This window comes from Mirounga leonina, unplaced genomic scaffold, assembly GCF_011800145.1.
Source record: "Mirounga leonina isolate KUSES-001 unplaced genomic scaffold, KU_Mleo_1.0 Mir_176, whole genome shotgun sequence".
NCBI lineage: Eukaryota > Metazoa > Chordata > Mammalia > Carnivora > Phocidae > Mirounga > Mirounga leonina.
Window position 1 is genome coordinate 12,139,851 of NW_023270454.1, and position 20,294 is coordinate 12,160,144.

Sequence of the window (20,294 nt, forward strand, 5' to 3'; positions counted from 1 at the left end):
TTCTTTCTTCTTCTTCTTTCTTCTTTCTTTTCCTTTCTGTGCCATTTTTTTAACAAATGTATGTGCTCCCAGTCTTAGAAGCTGTGTGTTCCTGTAAGAGAAACAAAAAAAACTTGTGGTATATCGCCACCTTCTGGAAGGTAAGAGGAAAGCTCCTAATTAACAACTGGTTGAATTGTTAAAATCAAAGTAAACAAAACCTTACTTCAATAAGAAAGATTCTCACTACTTGTGATATGGCAACAGAGGCATTTATCATTAAACACTGTGAAAAATCACTGTAGTACAATGCTGTAGGCTGTACTAAATCCTTACATATCAATAACCATCATGATGTAAATGGATTAAACTCAAAAATCAAAATGCACAGAGTGAATGGATGGATACAAATGCAAGACCAAACTATATGCTGCCTACAGAAGACTCATTTCAACTCTGAAGACGTGCAAAAGCTCAAAGTGAAAGGATGGAAGATGATATTCCAAGCCTATGGAAACCAAAAGGAGGCAGGCATAGCCCTACTTACATTAGACAAAACGGACTTCAAGACAAAAAGGGTAACAGGAGACAGAGGTCATGATATAATGACAAAGAGGTCAGTACCTTAAAAAGACACAACAACTGTAAATATATACACTCCCAATGCCATAGCATCGAAATATATTAAGCAAATAATAACAGACCTTATGGGAGAAATAGACAACAATATAATAATATTAGAGAACTCCACGATCAACAATGGATAGATCATCCAGACAGAAAATCAACAATAAAACATTGGAATTGAATCACACATTAGAAAAAAGATGGTATTAACAGACATATAAGGAACATTTCATCCAACAGCAGTGGAATACACATTCTTCTCAAGTGCATATGGAATTTTCTCCAGAATAGATCATATGATAGGCCAAAACAAATCTTAGCAAATTCAAAAAGACTGAACTCATATCAACTATCTTTCTTGATCACAGTGGTATGAAACTAAAAATTAGCAACAAGAGGAAAGTGAGAAGATCTATAAATACACTAAATAACACACTTCTAAACAACCATTGAGTAAAAGAACAAATTAGAAGGGAATTCAAAAATTATCTCAGAACAAATTAAAATGGAAATATAACATATCAATTATTGTGGGATGCAGGAAAAACAGTTCTGAGGGAAAAGTTAATAGAAATAAATAAATATATTAAGAAATTAGAAAGATCACAAATAAACAACCTAAGTTTATACCTCAGGTAAGTAGAAAAAAAAAGAACAAAAGCCCAAAGGTAGCTGAAGGAAGAAAATAATAGATCAGCATGGAAATAAATGAAATAGTGACAAGAAAAACAACACAAAGGATCAACTAAACTAAGAGCAGATTCTTTGAAAAGATCATCAAAATTTACCATTTAACTAGATTAGCTAGGAAAAAGGGGAGAAGATTCTAATAAAATTAGAAATAAAAAAGGAGACATTACATCTGATACTTCACAAGTACATAGAATCAGAAGAGACTACTATGAACAATTATATGTCAAAAATTATATAAGGTAGAAGAAATGGATACATTCTAGAAATACACAATCTACTAAGACTGAATCAGAAAAAAATAGAAAATCTAAACAGACCAATAATGAGTGGAGATACTGACTCAGTGATCAAAAAATTCCCAACACAGAAAACTCTGGGATGAAAGGTTTCAATGGAGAAGAATTAACATTTTTTTGAGAAGAATTAACATTTAAAGAAGAATTAAAACTTAAAGAAAAATTAATTTCAATCCTCCCCAAACTCCTCCAAAATACCAAAGAGGAAGGAACACTTCCAAACTCATTCTATGAGGCTGGTATTATCTGGTACCAAAACCAAATAAGGACACGACAAGAAAAGAAAACTATAGATCAATATCCCTGATGAATATAGAACCAAAATTTTTCAATAATTTTTTAGCAAACTGAATTCAAGAATACATTAAAAGAATGTTCATCATGACCAAGTGGGATTTATTCCTGGGATGCAAAGAGTGTTTCCATATACAAAAATCAATAAATGTAATATACCACATCAGTAAAATGAAAGATAAAAACCACATGGCCATCTCAATAGATGCAGAGCAGCATTTGACAAAATACACCATCCTTTCATGATAAAAATCCTTCACAGACTGGGTATAGAAGGAACATGTCTCAATATAATACAAGGCATAATTACCAAATCTACTATTAACATTATACTCAATGGAAGAAAAACTGAAAGCTTTTCCTCTAACATCAAGAACAAGGCAGGGATGCCCACTCTCACCACTCCTATTTAATATAATACCAGAAGTCCTAGCTAGAACATCTAGGCAAAATAGAAATAAAAAGCATCCAAATCAGAAAGGAAGAAGTAAAAACATTGTTATTTGCCGATAATATGATGTTATATATAGAAAATCCCAAAGCGTCAGTCAAAAAACTGTTGGAATTAATCAATGATTTTGCTAAAGAGGCAGGGTACAAGATCAATATATGAAATCAGTTGCATTTCTTTACAAAATGATGAAACATCTGAAAAAGAAATAAAACTATCCTATTTACGATAACATCAAAAAGTGATACAACACTTAGGACTAAATTTAACCAAGGAAGTGAAATTTCTGTACAATGAAAACCACAAAATTTTGCTAAAAGAAATCAAAGAAGACACAAAGAAATAAAAAGACATTCTGTGTTCATGGATCAGAAGAATTAATATTATTAAAATGGCCATACTACCCAAAGCCATCTACAGATTCAACACAGTCCCAAATACCAAAGGCATTCTTCACAGAAATAGAAGAGGCAATTCCAAAATTCATGTGGAACCACAAAAGACTATGAATAGCCAAAGCAACCCTGAGGAAAAAAAGCACAAAGCTGGAGATATCATACTTTCAGATTTTAAATTACATCGCAAAGCCATAGTAATAAAAAGAGTATGGTACTTGCAGAAAATAGACACATCAACCAATGGAACAGAATAGAGAGCCAGAATTAAATTGTCATAAACAGAACAACTAATATCCAAAAAAGGAGCCAAGAATACTCAATGAGAAAAGGATAGAGTTTTCAACAAATGGTGCTGGGAAAACTGAAGAAATGCATGCAGAACAATGGAATTAAATCCAAGCTATACCACTCAAAAAAATTAACTTGAAATAGATCAGAGACTGAAATAAAAAAAAAAAACAATATCATAAAACTTCTAGAAGAAAACATAGGGTAGAAGCTCACTGATATCCAGTTTAGCAATTAATTTTTAAACAAGATGCCAAAAGCACAAATAACAAAAGCAAAAACCAACCAATGGTACTACATCAGACTCAAAAGTTTCTGCCCAGCAAAAGAAACAACAAAATGAAAAGACAACCTACAGAATAAAAGAAAATTTTTGCAAACCATGTATCAGATAAGGGGTTAATATCCAAAATATATAAAGAACTCAGGCAATTTAATAACAAAAAAACCAATCTGATGAAAAGTATAGGCAGAAGGACTAAACAGACATTTTTCCAAAGACATGAACAAAATTGCCAAGAGATACATGAAAAGACTTTTAACATCACTAACCACGAGGGAAATGGAGATCAAAAGCACATGAGATACCATCATCAAGAAGACAAGAGACAACAGGACCTGGTGAAGGTGTGGGAAAAGGGAACCCTTATACATTGTCGATAGGGATGTGAATTAGTTTGACCACTGTGGAAAACAGTATGAAGATTTCTCAGAAAAATGTAAAATAGAGCTACCATGCATTCCAGCCATTTCACTTCTTGGTATATGCCCAAAGAAAATGAAAACAGGATTTCAACAGGATACGTGCACTTCCATGTGTATTGCAGCATTATTCACAATAGCCAAGATATAGAAACAAACCAAATGCCCATCAATGGATGAAGGGATAAAAAATATGGGATACATAAGCACAAGGAAGCCAGCCATAAGAAAGGAGAATATATTGCCATTCATGACAATGTAGGTGGACCTTGGACACATTATATCAAGTGATATGAGTCAGACAGAGAAAGACAAGTTCTGTGTGATATAACATGTGGAGTCTAAAACACTAACCCTGTAAAAAACAGAAAGTAAAATGATAATTACAGGGGATGGGAGAGATAAGATTGAGTGTGTAAGGGTGAAAAATTGTAATGAGTGGTAAATAAGCCATATTAATCTAATGCACTGTATAATGAATATAAATAATAATATTCTACAAGTATACAATGTGATATCACTCATTGTAGGAGTGACCAGTGAAGTAGAAGGTAAAGTGAGTTGTTTGTCCAAGACAAAAATGACCAAAGTATTTTGAAGAGAAGAGAGTGAACCACCATGTCAAAATCTCTAATAGGTCAAGTATGATGAAGAATGAAAAAATATACATAATTTTAAAGATTTATTTATTTACTTATTTGAGAGGGAGAGCTTGCGCGAGCAAGGGGGAAGAGCAGCGGGAGAGGGAGAGAGAGAATGTCAAGCAGATTCTCCGCTGAGCCTGGAGCCTGAAGGGAGGCTCCAGGCGGGGCTTGATGCCATGACCCCAAGATCATGACCTGAGCCAAAATCGAGAGTCAGTCGCTCAAGTGACTGAGCCACCCAGGCGCCCCCAAAATTGATATTTTGATTTAGCAAGAACTGTTTCAGTGGCATGATCAAGAAGAAAGCATGACTGAAGTGAATTTAAGACCTGTTTGGAAGCAAGGTCTTGGAGACCATGAGTACAGAAAAAATATTTCAAAGATCTTAAGTGCAAATGAGAGTAAAATGGATTCAGAGAGGAAGGGGAATTGGGATCAAGGGAAGATTTTCATGAGATAGGGAAAGAATCAATATGGTTAATTATCTAATTGAGTGTGGGAAGTGACTAAGGAAGGGATAGAGAAGAGAGAATTGCTGAAATGATGTTTCTGAATAAATCAGAGGGACTAAAATCCAATACAAACTCAGAAGATTTGGCTTTGTATTTGAGCACAATTACTTCTATAATTACCAGAGAGAGGGTAGAATTGTTTGGTACAGATATCAACAGATGGTGTTGGGAGTGTCTTTTGATTATTTTGATTTCCCCAGTGATATGTAATCTAAGCAAATAGATTGATTATATATATAGAGAGATACTTATATCTATATACCTATATATCTATATATCTTATTCTCTTTCCCTTTGAGTACCTGACACCTCCAAAGGTAATCACAGTTCAAATATCTGTTATAGTAGATGGCTTCTGCCTAACTTTGAATTCTGTGTGACTGGAATCGAACATTGTCTGGTCTTTTTTCTGACTTCTTTCACTCCCCATTTTTGTCCATGAATTGCATTCGTATTACTGGGTGGAGTTAGTTTTTTGTTATTATTGTTTTACTTCATGGTTGTTGCACAGAATCCCATTGTGCAAATTTTACATTTTATTTTTCCATTCTATTACTGAGAGAAATTTGGGTTATTTCCAGTTTGGGCAATTTTAAGTAAAGCTTCTGTGAGCATTCTTGTACATGTTTTTGCCCACCTGAACACTTCTTGGTATTTACATAAACGGTCAAACTCATACTGTATTCATTGGAATTTTTTTAAATTTCTGAATTATTTCCACTACATCCAGTGTTAATTGCTAATTGCTGCCACTTTGGTCCTTCACTTTGTTATTTTCAGGTTTTCTTGTCTATCTGGTCATTGTTAGTTATCTGTCCTCGTTTACGAATAAAGGATGCTTTAGTTTAATGTAGGTAACTTGAAAGTTTTATTTCTATCAATATTTACCTAGTAGGTTTCTATATTTCACAATAGAAAGTTGAAGGGCTCATTGGATCTGCATGAAAATATAACTATCTCTTTCATAGAGAATAGAAAAACAATAGACAAAATAAGGAATCCTCCAAATGCCAAATTGTGCAAGATTATGCAGCAAGGCAGAATGCCCTCATTAGATATCCTGACATTGACCTTGCAGACAGTCCTAAATCTCCACACACAGTTCCTTAGTTTTAAGCCAAAGTATATATTTTTTCACTCACACTGGGAGTGAGTGTATATAATTAACAGATTACAGATATTCAGCATACATATTACCATCATTCCTATCTTGTTCCTACTTTTCTTTCCCTGCAACTTTTTGACACTCTGAAAGGAAGTATGGTTTCCATGCCTGACTAGACTTCTGAAAATTCTTGTTAGAATACTATGATTCCATACACCCTTTGTCTTTCAAAAGTTCTTTAGTTCGATGATGTTGTGAACTCTTCCAGTCCTGCTCCAGTATTCTGTTTTAAATTGTTCCCATGTTCTTTCTTTTTTAATTTAGTTTATTTTATTATGTTATGTTAATCACCACACATTACATCATTAGTTTTTGATGTAGTGTTCCATGATTCATTGTTTGCATATAACACCCAGTGCTCCATTCAGTACATGCCCTCTTTAATACCCATCACCAGGCTAACCCATCGCCCCACCCCTGTCCCCTCTAGAACCCTCAGTTTGTTTCCCATGTTCTTTCTTTACTGACATTCCAACTGTGTTAAGGAAGATTCTCAGAGTACCATCTTGAAATGCTGTATTTAGGCTTTGTGTGCCTGTGAGCATGTGTGTGCGTGCATGTGTGTGTGTGTGTGGTTTTATTGCACACTGCTTCTTGAAGGCAGAATTATTTTCTCTAGCACCTCAAACCCATAAACCACTCAACTCCATCAAAACTTATAATCCATGGATCCTATCAACATTTGAATAACCTTTGCCTGGGCATGTCATCCATTCCCTATCTACCCACTACAATTTAAATGACACAGTCCAATTTTGCTTTTTTTTTCTTTCCTATTTATTCAACTCCTTTGTTTTTTACTGTGTAAATTGTCCCCATCTGGAACAAATCTAACCATGTTTGAGACCCTTTATCCATAGGCTAATTGCTCATGTTGCAGACCTATGCTCCTCTTATTAGAATTTGAGCTCCACAAACCAGAAATTTTGTAATATGCACAGTACCAAGAACAGTTGTGATGTCATATGGACTGTCAAAAGTATTTAATAATTGTGAAATAAATAAATGACTTTTTAATCTTTGGATATTGAATTCCTAAAATGTGTCTAGATCTTGATTAGAAACTCCATATTTTTGCTGAAGTATAAAATAATTTCATACTACTTTTTCTTTTTTAAAGATTTATTTGTTTATTTTAGAAAGAGAGAGTGCAAACAGGGGGCGGGGCAAAGGGACAGGGAGAGAGAGAGAATCCTTAAGCAGAATCCCTGCTGAGCACGGAGCCCAACTCGGGGCTCCATCCCAGGACCCTAAGATCATGACCTGAGCTGAAATCAAGAGTCAGATATTCAACGGACAGAGACACCCAGGCGCCCCACATACTAGTTTTTCTATTTCCCTTTTACTAATATAATTCTTACATGTATTTTACCTGCTACTTTCAAAATTAAATGCATCCCATTATCTCTTAAAGTTCATACATTCTAAACAATTTAGAGCCAATATAAAACCTGGGCGATCACAGAGTTTTATTTCATTTTATTCTGTATTTACACTTTACATCTTCCTTAGTTAAATTTCAGCTTTCCCCATTAATTACATTGTTTGGAATCCCCTCAAGTGTTTTTATAGAGATGACTTCAGCCAAACAAAGATAAACAAAACAAAACAAAAATCTTTACGTTGCCAGAAGTGGGTTTTGTATTTTAGCTGATTTGCTTCCTACTCTTGATTCATAAGAGCAGCTTCATCATGTCTCTACTTGCAATGACTTGAGATTTAGCACACTGACATACACTCATGAAAGAAACAGTCTATATGTTCCTAATGGCATCTCCTGATTTATATGTTATCTTAGTTTTCACATCATATTTAAAGAGACATAGTTTGGGGCGCCTGGGTGGCTCAGTTAAGCGTCTGCCTTCGGCTCAGGTCATGATCCCGGGGTCCTGGGATCGAGCCCCGCATCGGGCTCCCTGTTCAGTGAGAAGTTTGCTTCTCCCTCTGCTCCTCTCTCTCTCTCTCTCTCTCTCCCTGTCAAATATATAAATAAAATATTTTGTAAAAAGATACATCGTTTCTGGCGCCGGGCCGGTGGGGGCGGGTCACGCAGATCGCGCGGCCGGGAGCAGCGCTGGTGGCTGGTGGCGGCGGCGGCGGCGGAGCTGCGGGGCGGGGAGCCGGCCTGGGGCTCTGGGTAAGCGCAGCGCCACGCAGGGCTGCGCCCGCCGCCCGCTGGGAGCCGTGGAAATCGGCACCGAGGTCAGCCGCAAGATCCGGAGTGCCATTAAGGGGAAATTGCAAGAATTAGGAGCTTATGTTGATGAAGAACTTCCTGGTTACATTACGGTGATGGTGGCCAACAAGAAAAGTCAGGACCAAATGACAGAGGACCTGTCCTTGTTTCTAGGGAACAACACAATTCGATTCACCGTATGGCTTCATGGTGTGTTAGATAAACTTCGCTCTGTTACAACTGACCCTTCCAGTCTTAAGTCTTCTGATACTAACATCTTTGATAATAACGTGTCTTCAAACAAGAGCTGGTTCAGTCGGGGAGATGAGAGAAGGCATGAAGCCGCAGTGCCACCTCTTGCGGTTGCTAGCGCTAGACCTGAAAAAAGAGATTCCAGGGGTTCTACTAGTTCACAGGAGCAAAAACCCACTACTGTCAGACAGACTTAGGATGATGGAGCTGCAACCCGATTAATGTCAACTGTGAAGCCCCTGACGGAGCCAGCACCCTCTGAAGATGTGATTGATACTAAGCCAGAACCAGATGATCTCATTGATGAAGATCGCAATTTTGTGCAGGAGAATCCCTTATCTCAGAAAAAACCTACAGTGACACTTGCATATGGGGTTCTTCTCGTCCTTCTATTGAAATTTATCAACCACCTGCAAGTCGAAATGCAGATAGTGCTGCTCATTTAAACAGGCTGCAATTTCAGCAGCAGCCAAGCAGTATTCATGCTGCCAAGCCACCTGATATACAGAACAGCTGGGTATTTGAAACAGGACGTTTGTGTGAACTGGAAATGCTTAACAGCTTAGAAGAGACTTATAGTCCTTTTTTCAGAAACAACTCAGAAAAAAATGAGTATTGAGGAAGAAACTTTCGGAAGAGAAAGTTGTCTGTGGTAAGTTCAGTTGTTAAAGTAAAAAAATTCACTCATGATGGAGAAGAGGAGGAGGAAGGGGATGACTGTGGGTCTCGGACAGGAAGCATCTCCGGCAGGTGTCAGTGCCAGCAAAGCCTGAGGAGACCTTCACTTCCATCTTCTAAACAAGCTAACAAGAATCTAATTTTGAAGGCTATATCTGAAGCTCAAGAATCTGTAACAAGGGGCTCCTGGGTGGCTCAGTTGGTTAAGCGACTGCCTTCGGCTCAGGTCAAGATCCTGGAGTCCCGGGATCGAGTCCCGCATCAGGCTCCCTGCTCAGCAGGGGGTCTGCTTCTCCCTCTGACCCTCTTCCCTCTCGTGCTCTCTGCCTCTCATTCTCTCTCTCAAATAAATAAATAAAATCTTAAAAAAAAAAAAAAGAATCTGTAACAAAAACAACTAACTATTCTACAGTCTCACAGAAACAGACACTTTCAATTGCTCCCAGAACTCGAACTTCTCAAGAAAAATTGCTGGCAGAAGTGGTCCAGGGGCAAAGCAGGACCCCCAGAATAAGTACCCCCATTAAAGAAGAGGAAACAAAGGGAGATAATATAGAAAAAAGCCAAGGAACTCGACAGAGGCGGTTGTTATCCGGACTGCAAATTGACCCAGTCGTGGCAGAAACTCTATAGAGCAGTCAAGATTACTGTGACATGGAATCCCTGGTCCATGCAGACACAAGATCGTTTATTCTGAAGAAGCCGAAGCTGTCTGAGGAAATAATAGTGGCGCCAAACCAAGAGTCGGGGATGAAGACTGCAGATACCGTTCGGGTACTTTCAGGACACCTTATGCAGACACGAGATCTTGTACAACCAGATAAACCTGCTAGTCCCAAGTTTATAGTGACGCTGGATGGTGTCCCCAGCTCCCCAGGGTACATGTCAGATCAAGAGGAGGATGTGTGCTTTGAGGGAGTGAAACCTGTAAACCAAACTGCAGCCTCAAACAAGGGACTCAGAGGTCTCCTCCACCCACAGCACTTGCAGTCGATGAGCAGGCAGCTCGATGAGCCAAATGGTAGCTTTTCAAATGCTGAGATGAGTGAACTGAGTGTGGTCCAGAAAGCAGAAAAACTTCTGGAGCGTTGCAAGTACTGACCTGCCTGTAAAAATGGGGATGAGTGTGCTTACCATCATCCTGTTTCACCTTGCAAAGCCTTCCCCAATTGTAAATTGGCTGAGAAATGTTCGTTTGTTCATCCAAATTTTAAGTATGATGCAAAATGTACTAAACCAGATTGTCCCTTCACTCATATGAGTAGAAGAATTCCAGAACTGCCTCCAAAACCAGCAATTGCAACACCAGCCTCACCTTCTAGTAGTCAACTGTGCCGTTCTTTCCCTGCTTGTAAAAAAGTGGAGTGTCCCTTCTATCATCCAAAACACTGCAGATTTAACACTCAGTGTACAAGAGCTGACTGCACGTTGTATCATCCCACGATTACTGTGCCACCAAGACATGCCTTGAAATGGATTCGAACTCAAACCAGTGAATGACAGTCCTACTTGGCAGAAGATTGTGGAGTTTCCATCGACTGGCAAAAATATTCTGCAGAACTTGTCAAACCTTTGAAACTTGGAGTATATTGCTTTCATAATATGAAGTTTATTGCCTATCTGGAGTGTCTAATTTTTCAAGTTTGTAAGTTTATTAAGTGGTTTTAACATTCGGTATTTTTTGTTGTTTGTTTTGACTATGAAAAGACCGTTTAAGGAAAAGCTAAATTCTATTAAAGCATTTGAGGCGTGTTTGTAAAAAAAAAAAAAAGAGAGACATAGTTTCTATTTCATGAGGGCAAAGCTTGTTTTAATTTATGGGCTCAAACAAGTTTACTTCTATTCTCTGAGATCAGCACAGAATCTCAGTATTCCTACATGGTAGAAGATAAGCAACAATTTGTTACATTAGAAAAAATACTATTCAGTACGTCATCTGCCACTGGCAAACCCATTTCAGGCTTATGACCTCCAGAACAGTAAAATTAAAAAAAAAAAGTGTGTTATTTTGTCACTAAATTTGTAAAATTTGTTATGCAGCAATAGAAAACTATTATAAGTACATTGCATAAATATCATTTTACTATTGAGAGCCAGGAACTATGGATTTTCCTGCAAATTATGGCATTTAAAGTTGCTAATTTTATATAAATTTTATGTACATGAAATCCAAAGAGTTTCCAGGTTTTCCTGATCAGATAGCCACAAATAAATGTTTTATAAAAACTGTTCATTGTACATATAAAAATATCTAAACAAATTATCTTTCTACTTAGAAGTTATGCAGCTTAAGAAGAGAACCCAGGTAGGGGTTCCTGGATGGCTTTGGTTTGAGCATCTGACTCCTGATTTCAGCTCAGGTCATGATTTCAGGGTCATGGAATCAAGCCACAAGTGTCAGGCTCCCCACTCAGCGGGGAGTCTGCTTCTCTCCTTCTTCCTCTCCCTCTGTATCTCCCACCTCCGTACTTTGTGTGCACGCACTCTCTCTCTCTCTCTCTCAAATAAATAAATCTTTAAAAAAAAAGAAGAGAACACAGATAATTTATATAAAGGTTAGCAATTCAAGGCAGAGTTGTTGATTAGGAGATAACTTTTGTATCTTTATTTGAAAACAGAACAACTCACTTAAACATAGTAATATGTGAGTAAGGAGTAAGCAATGAAATAGGTCTGTGCCTTAGTTTCTTCATCTGCAAAATGGGAATAAAAGTAATACCTTGAATAAATCTTTTGAGACCAAAAAGTCTCGGTAAGCAAAAATCTAGAACATTGTTATTATATATAATAATATAATATAATATAATATAATATAATATAATATAATATAATAAATACCTAAAAGATCCTAGTGTTTGCTATGACTTTTTTTTTTAATATGGAAACCCATTGTCTACATCCTTTTGCTATGACGTTTGCTATGACTTTTTTTTTTTAATTTTTTTTTTTAATGCTATGACTTTTTTTTAATATGGAAGCCCATTGTCTACATCCTTCCCTATGGAATATTAACAACATACAATATTTGAGTCTAAAATCAAACTCCATTTGAATGCCTATATCTTATTTTTAATTTGCTACACTTTTTCTTTTTGACCCTAGTTAATTTACAGAGGCATAAATTTATAAGTGTAAATATTTTTTTTACTCATTAGTGAAGGCTACAGATGAATTATTTTAAAAATATTTTACAATGCTTTATATTTACATGGGGTACAGTTCCACACATATAATAATTCCCAACTTCGGTGTCACTAGAAAATTAATATTCCTCTAAATACTTTACAGTGCTTACACAATTAATGAAGCTAAACACTAATGAGTATTTAAAAAAATACTATATCTCAAGTTTAATATTTATTGCACTATACAGATGGTCCCTGACTCACAATGGGTCCACTTACAATTTTTTGATTCTTCAATTGTGCAAAAGCAATACCCATTCAATAGAAACTTTACATTGAATTTTGGTCTTTCCCTGGACTAGCAATATATGGTAGGACGTTTTCTTGTGATGTTGTCTTGTGGCAGGCAACTGCAACTCCTTCTCAACCATAGGATTTCAAGGGTAAACAACTGATATAATCATTCTGCATGCATATAACTATTCTGTTTTTCACTTTCAGTGCAGTATTCAATAGATATTCAACACTTATCAAATAGGCTCTGTGGTAGATGATTTTTCCCAACTGCAGTCTAATCTAAGTGTTCTGAGAACATTTAAGATAGGCTTGGCTAAGTTACGGTGTTCTATAGGTTAGGTGTGTCAATTACATTTCAACATTTGATATTTTTAACTTATTATGGGTTTATTATTATGCAACCTCATGAGTAAGATCTATATTTAGTTAAAACTTCCAGAAATCTAACAACAAGCTTATTCTCTTAAATGTTTTAACATTTAAAATTACATACATTATAAAGGACATGAAATAGGTCAGTTTATTTAAATGATTAATTCTGTGAATAGCCAACCATTCCCATTTCCAGCTGGAAAGAAAAAAAAAAAAAAGCAAAACCAAACCAAACCATATTACACGTTCATTTCTCTTTCTTTCCCTTCCTTCTTTCCTTCCTTCCTTCCTTCCTTCCTTCCTTCCTCCATCCCCCCTCACTTCCTCCTTCCCTCTTTCCCTCCCTCCATTCCTCCCTCCCTCCCTCCTTCATTCCCTTCCTTAATTCCTTTCTTTCTTCTTGTTCACACAAAATGTAATTTTGGCTTAGGACATTTAGATTCTGAAAGGTACTAGTGATTTAACAAAGAAATGATGACTGTGTTTTCTGACTCCAAAGGCTGATACTTTAGAGAAGGCAAGGAATACATGCTATGGGAGGAAATAGAAAGGGAAGATAGAGCAACTGCTGCTACTCCCAGGACTAAGGGCAGTTGCTAGAATGAGAAACACAGAAGCAGAAAGCACAGAAAGCTGTAGGCACCTTCTCCAGTCACCACATGTCAAGAGCTCTGGAGTATCCCCTGTTGGCAAGAAGCCACCTGACAAAGAAGATGTGCTATTTGAAAACTACTTATAAAGGCAACACAAAGAATGAAATAAAAGTGTAACTTTAGAACTTGAGGCAATAGTTCAATAACTATGTCATGGTTTTCTATCATTTCAACCCAATAAAGTACATGAAAATGTGAAAGCCTCAGTACCCCTTTAAATATTTTTTACCCTTAACATTTTGGTATGCATTCAATTGGATGAGTAGAGAAAAAGTCTGTTATAAAGTCAAATGAAATATAACATCTCAGAGATTTTATTAGAAATCTAGCTAGACACAGGAAGAAATGATGAGTTAGTTGATAAACTACTTCGAATGTCCTACTAAAGGGTGAGCTAACTGGAAATAATCCCGAGAAAATGAGCCCAATTACCTAAATACTAGCATGTTTAATTGGGCTGTTATCACATTTTCAGGACTCATTTGGTACTTCCCTTCTTTTATTCCTTACCTTTGTTTCCTCTGTAAAAATGCCTAAGCAAACTGGAATATCCTGCCATATGTATCTAGTGTAGGAGACACCATTGGTGGTCTACCCCAGATCCCGGGGAAGGGGCTGGTGCACGCCTTCCCCACCAGCTGGCTACCCCTCTTCACCTAAACTGACATGATGGTAGGCTGCTACTGGTGCACAGCTGTATTCTTCTCTTGAGAATTGTCCTTGAATCAACTTGAGTAAGCATCTGAGGCTGGATGGTTTTATAATCTTTTTCCTCCTTCTCTCCAACACTTGCTCACCTAAGTAGCCTGTAGCCTCTGACTGATTGATGCTGAGCTACTGAGCTGGGTGAACAAAAGGCCATTCCTCCAGCCTCAACATGAAATGTACTCAGTGGTAAAATTCATGTTCCACATTCTTCCTTAGAACTGTCCCCTTCCCTATCCGGTTTCCTCTCTTTCCTAACACTTTTCTGTGAGAACATCATTATTCTAAAGCCCTTGAAGCTAATTCCCCATCCCAGGATATGATTCTAGGGAATCTGATTAAGGTATTCGGAATCCAGAAATGTGACATTAGAAGAATTTCCAATAAAAGATCTTCCTTATTTTGAGAAGTGAGTGACAACCTGCATAGTCCAGAAGTTTCTGTTACTCCTCTGGGACCATTTATCTTCCAAGTTATCATGAGAAGTTTTTAAGTTTAGGATTTGCAATAAACAACTTGATGAAGTGTCCATGAAAACTGTAATTTCAGTGTCTGTTACCCTCTGAAGGACTTGCCCTTCTCCTGACCTTTCTAGTTTTATAACCAAGACTCTCACCCTAAATGAGACATTGCCAAAAGCTGGTACATCGACTAAAATGTTTTGAACAAGAATGTTAAGGGATCAGCCAATTAAATCACTGTTATTATTTAGACTAAAATAAAATGTGTTAATTAGAAAATAATAAAAAATCAGAACCATTAATCACTGAAAACACACATACAAATTGTCTAGTTAGAGAAGAATAAACCAACACTTCTGAGTGCAAATTACTGTACCTGAGATGCAGGTGTTTAGCTAAGCAGAAATAGAATTATTTTATTTTATTTTATTTATTTATTTATTTTATTTTTCAGGAGCAGAATTTTAAAAGGATGCCTTGTCATTTTGTGTGTATGGTAGAGGGTTAACCATTTCACAGCTGACTCAAAGAACATTAGCCATCTGAGCTGGACTTTAATTGAGGCAGAAAATAATCTGTATGCAGATTTTCAGATAGATGGTTTGGGATGTATTTTAAGTCTCTGCATGAGTACCTTTGATGAAAGGATTCCAAAGAACTGCTGCAATTATAAGCTTCCACACCAATCAAGAGGTAATCCACAGTGACGATCTCTGATCTAGAAACAATGAAAGTTAGAGTCAAAGTTCATAAATTCAGTTCCAGAAACCATTGTCAGGCCCAAATATCTTGCATTTTAAATCATGCCAATTGAAACTCTTGTTGACCTAGCTATAACTGCATTATTGTAAGATCTCTAAATACGGTACAAAAGAGCTGAGAAAAATCCAAAAAATTTTTCTTAAAAATTGTAAATAAAGACATTTCATGGACACCCAAAGTAGCCCTCTACCCACTAAGTAATAATGGGCTGCCTGAATCTTCAGTATAGTCATTTTCTTTTCTTTCTTTCTTTTTAAGATTTTATTTCTAAGTAATCTCTCTACCCAACATGGGGCTCAAACTCACAATCCTGAGATCAAAAGTCCCATACTCTATGGACTGAGCCAACCAGGCACACCTCCTTTTTCTTTTAGATTGAGAAGAGAGCAAGGAGAAAGGTCTGATTACCTGATGCTTTGTATTTTACTCCTAGATAGGCAGAAACTGTTCAAACAGCTAAATATTTATAGCTGGAAGTCTCTAAAGAGTTAAGATTTACAGTCTCTGAATGCCAAATATCTGAAAGCAGAAGTAGGAATAATACTGGGCATGAAAATCTGTGGGGTATTATATCCAACCGGATGCAATTCAGTAGTTGAATAAATGTAAATCATAGTCGAAGATACCCAGATAAAAGTAACAGGAAGCTGAGAAGTAATAGACCATTATTTGTATTGAACTATTGCTTAGTCTTACGTTGACTACAGAATGGATACTCAATAGATGTTCATTAGCAACATACCTTTTAAGGATATTCACAGCACAAATGAAACATAATTGTGAGGAAAATACTTTCTCTTGTGTTATTAGAAGATTTGGGAAAGCTGGTCTTCCTTGTCCTGATAGTGCAATTAACTTTTATATTTGTACAAAATCAATTATTATATATGAAACCCTTGTAATTGATCTAACGAACAAATAGCTTAAACATTTGTATGTGTCTGTCTATAGGGGGTGAATGTGTGAAGAAAGGAGAAATATATTTACTCAACAAGGAAAGATAGATCAGTCTTCCATATTTCGCATTGCTGATTTGTAAAACATTTAGTTAAAGATATGGAAAAATAAATTTTAGCAATTTTTATTTGTTAAAGAACTTTCTTTTTTTAGAGGGGGGAGGGGCAGAAGGAGAGAGAAAGAGAATCTTAAGTAAGCTCCATGGGAACCCAATGCGAGGCTCGATTCATGACCCTGAGATCACGACCTGAGCTGAAATCAAGAGTTGGATGCTTGACTGAATGAGCCACTCAGGAGCCCCATAAAATTACATAAATTTTCAAATAAAAAGGGAACTATTCAAATATATATCAGGAATATATCCTTTTTAATAAGCAGATGTAAAAAGGAACTTAATAATGACATCCTATACAAGCCCACTTATTCATATATTTAACTGTAAAACCTACTGATAATAGATGATCATCACAATATTTGGAAACAAACCACACACTTCTAAGTAACCGCATGGTTCAAAAGCAAAACGCAAAAGGGTATCAGAAAAGATTTTGAACTGAGTGAAATTGAATTAAAAAACAAACAAGCCAATGTATAAGTTTTATAGGATGCATCTAAATTAGTGCTTAGTTGAAAATAGATTTTGTCAATAACCTATATTTTTAAAAAAAGCAAAAGAAGAACAAGCTAAGCATAAACCAAGCTGAAGAAAGAAGATAATTAAGATGAAAACATAAATCAATGAAATAGAAGACAGAAAAAATAGAAAAATCAATGAAATCAGAAGTCGGTAATTTAAAGATTAACAAAAATGACAAACTTTAGCAAATGATCAGAATAAAAGAGAAAAGATGGATGTAGGCTCATTCAGATAGACTTGATAAATTCATTAATCCTTACATAAATGTTCAACTTTTCCAACAATATGCCCAGCTAATTCTAGGGGACATAGACATGTATTTTCTACAATTTTTGTTTGGACAACTGGCTAGCCATGTGCATGGAAAAAAAAAAAGAACTTAAACTCTTACCTCATGCCATCTGACAACTAACTCAAAATGAGATTATAGACATAAATGTAAGAAAAAAATCTACTTTGACTTCTAAGAGAAAACAAGGGAGAAAATCTGTGTGACCTTCGTTTGGGCAAATGGTTTTAGAAATGAAGGCAGAAGCATAACTCATAGAAGAAAAAAAAATAGGGTTCATCAAAATGAAAAGCTATGTGCTTTAAAAGAAACCATTGAAGAGAAAACCTACAGACTGGAAGAAAATGTGCTAATCATACATCTCTAAAAGACTGCATTCAAAATATATGAAGAATTCTTAAGACTTGTTAATAAGAAGACAAAAATCCAACAAAAAACCCAGAAAAAGACATTTTTACAGACAATGTACTGAAGAAGGTATACGAATGGCTCGCAGGAAATTGAAAAGGTTCTTAGCATTGTTATTCATTAGGGAAATGCAAATGAAAACCACAAAGAAATATCACTAAATCCACTAGAAATGCTATAATAAAAAAGAAAATATTTAGTGTGGGTAAAGATGTGAAGTACTGGAACTACCCCACATTACTTGTGGGAATGGAATGTATTACAGACACTTAGGGAAATTAGTGTGATAGTTTTTTTTAAAGTTACACATAAACTTACTGTAAGAACTAAGAAAAATAAAAATGTGTTCACACAAAGACATGTACTTGAAATTTTTGGAGGAATTATAAACACTAGCCAAAACCTGGAAGTGATGTATTGTTTATGAATCAGTGAATGAATAGCCAACATATGGTACATCTGTACAGTGGAATGCAATTCACCAGTAAAAAAAATGAATGAACTGTTAATACATTTTACAATGTATTGTAATCTCAAAAACGATCTCAAAAATGTTATTTTTAAATGAAAGAAACCATAAACAAATGGCCACATATAATAGGATTACATAATATGAAATGACAAGCAAAGGTAATTTTAGAGTCAGTGGTTGCCATGGAAGGAGGTCAGAACAGAATAAACTTCACATAGTGTTTGAGAGCTTTTTGAGATAATGGGAGTATTCTAAAACTGGATCGTAGTCATAACCGCCCAGCTCCATAAATTTACTAAAAAAAAAAAAAAATGTATGTAGACCTACAATGAGGGAATTTTATGATATGTAAGTTTGACTGGATAAGAGGTTAAATTTTAAAATGCTTTAATAAAATAAATATTCCAACAGTGCCAGGGAATACTGAAATAAAGTATCTAGTGTAGATTTAGAATGCCAGTTCTCAGTCGGTTTTTAATTTTTTTTTAATGGTTTGGATCTGTGTTTTCATGTGCATCCCCCTTGTTTATAATATAATGCTAATAGAGACAAGGGAGAGATTTATTTTTGTCAATGGCAAGTACTTTGGCGTGTTATTTTGTTAGTCCTTGGTGGATTTCTGTGGTAAGTGGCAGAAATGCAGCAATAGTTGCTTGTTAGAAGATACTTTGAAGAATTGATGAGTAGGTTCCAAATGTTCCCAATATTGGTCTAATTTATTTTACTGGAAATTGTTCCAGTATATTTGATTTAAAAATTCAATTTTAAATGTTCATTTCTCAAGTAATTTGATTTCTCTTCAGGGTAGCTGAAGTTAGGATATTGCCCTCTTACATCATTTAGATAGGAAGAAGCAGATGAATCATGAACTCTTTTGTTCGTTTAATAAGGAATGCTTCATGAATTTGTGTGTCATCCCGGAAAAGGAGCCATGCTCAACTTCTCAATATTCTTCCACTTTTAGCCATGTGTTGCTGAAGTGAGCCCAAACCATCAACTTTTGAGATTTACCTCTTTAATGCTTTGAGTAAATCAATTTAATGTGAATTCTTCACAGTGATTTTGTTAATTTATTGTTGCCAATTTAAAAGGGAAAATGAAATACTTGGAAAATGTTACCAAATAAAATACTTTTTTTAAAATTTTTTTAAAAGATTTTATTTATTTATTTGAGAGAGAGAGAATGAGAGAGAGGGAGTACATGAGGGGGGGAGGGTCAGAGGGAGAAGCAGACCCTCCGCTGAGCAGGGAGCCCGATGTGGGACTCGATCCCGGGACTCCAGGATCATGACCTGAGCTGAAGGCAGTCGCTTAATCAACTGAGCCACCCAGGCTCGCCAAATAAAATACTTTTATGAAAATTCTTTTCCAATAATATTTAAATAATTTTTAATTTTCCAGGTTTTGAAATTTCCAACTTAAGTTAACCAATTTTTAAATATACCAAAAATTAATTTAATTACAAAGTTTTGAATTCATTAACTTACTGAGTCTTGATGGAAGTATATAAATACATATGTACTAATATGCAATATTAATATTATAACATATATATATAATTACCTACCTAAAACATTTAGTTTATGTCCAAGATATAAAAAAGAGAAAGGAAGTAAGTAATTAGTGAGTGTAGGAATAGAATATGCCATCATTTAATGCACTGGGATTTTCTTTTTTTTAAATATCAGTTTGAAATATTAAGGTATAATCCTTAATGAAATACCAGATAAGAAAAATCCTCATATTAACTCACAACTATTATTGGTTGGTTAAAAACATTTTGAAGAGTGGTATTTTAAAAAATAAAGCATATTTGGTGATACCTTATTTAAATATATTAAAGCAAGGATGAAAAAAGTTACTTCTTAAAAACTATGTTTTTCACAGTACAGTTCATAATATAAAGCTTTATTTAGTAATAGCATTCGAAGATTTAGAAAGCTGTAATAAAGTAAGTAATGGTAATTCAGGTTAGTTCTAAATAGAACAATATCCTGTTAA

General features: G+C 35.6%; 1 protein-coding gene, 1 non-coding gene and 1 pseudogene across 2 annotated transcripts; 2 read left to right on the forward strand and 1 right to left on the reverse strand.

Moving 5' to 3' along the window:
- The first annotated feature begins 362 nt into the window (after positions 1 to 362).
- LOC118022502 (zinc finger CCCH domain-containing protein 14-like) lies at positions 363 to 8,908 on the forward strand. The gene is made up of 2 exons (XM_035023237.1): positions 363 to 595; positions 8,059 to 8,908. The coding sequence occupies exons 1-2, from the start codon at positions 363 to 365 to the stop codon at positions 8,672 to 8,674; spliced, it is 849 nt and encodes a 282-aa protein (XP_034879128.1). The 3' UTR covers positions 8,675 to 8,908.
- Positions 8,345 to 10,737, forward strand: LOC118022398 (annotated as a pseudogene).
- Positions 10,738 to 19,174: 8,437 nt separating this feature from the next.
- LOC118022573 lies at positions 19,175 to 19,278 on the reverse strand. Its single transcript, XR_004682506.1, has one exon. It is a non-coding gene; the product is annotated as a U6 spliceosomal RNA (small nuclear RNA).
- Positions 19,279 to 20,294: the final 1,016 nt, after the last annotated feature.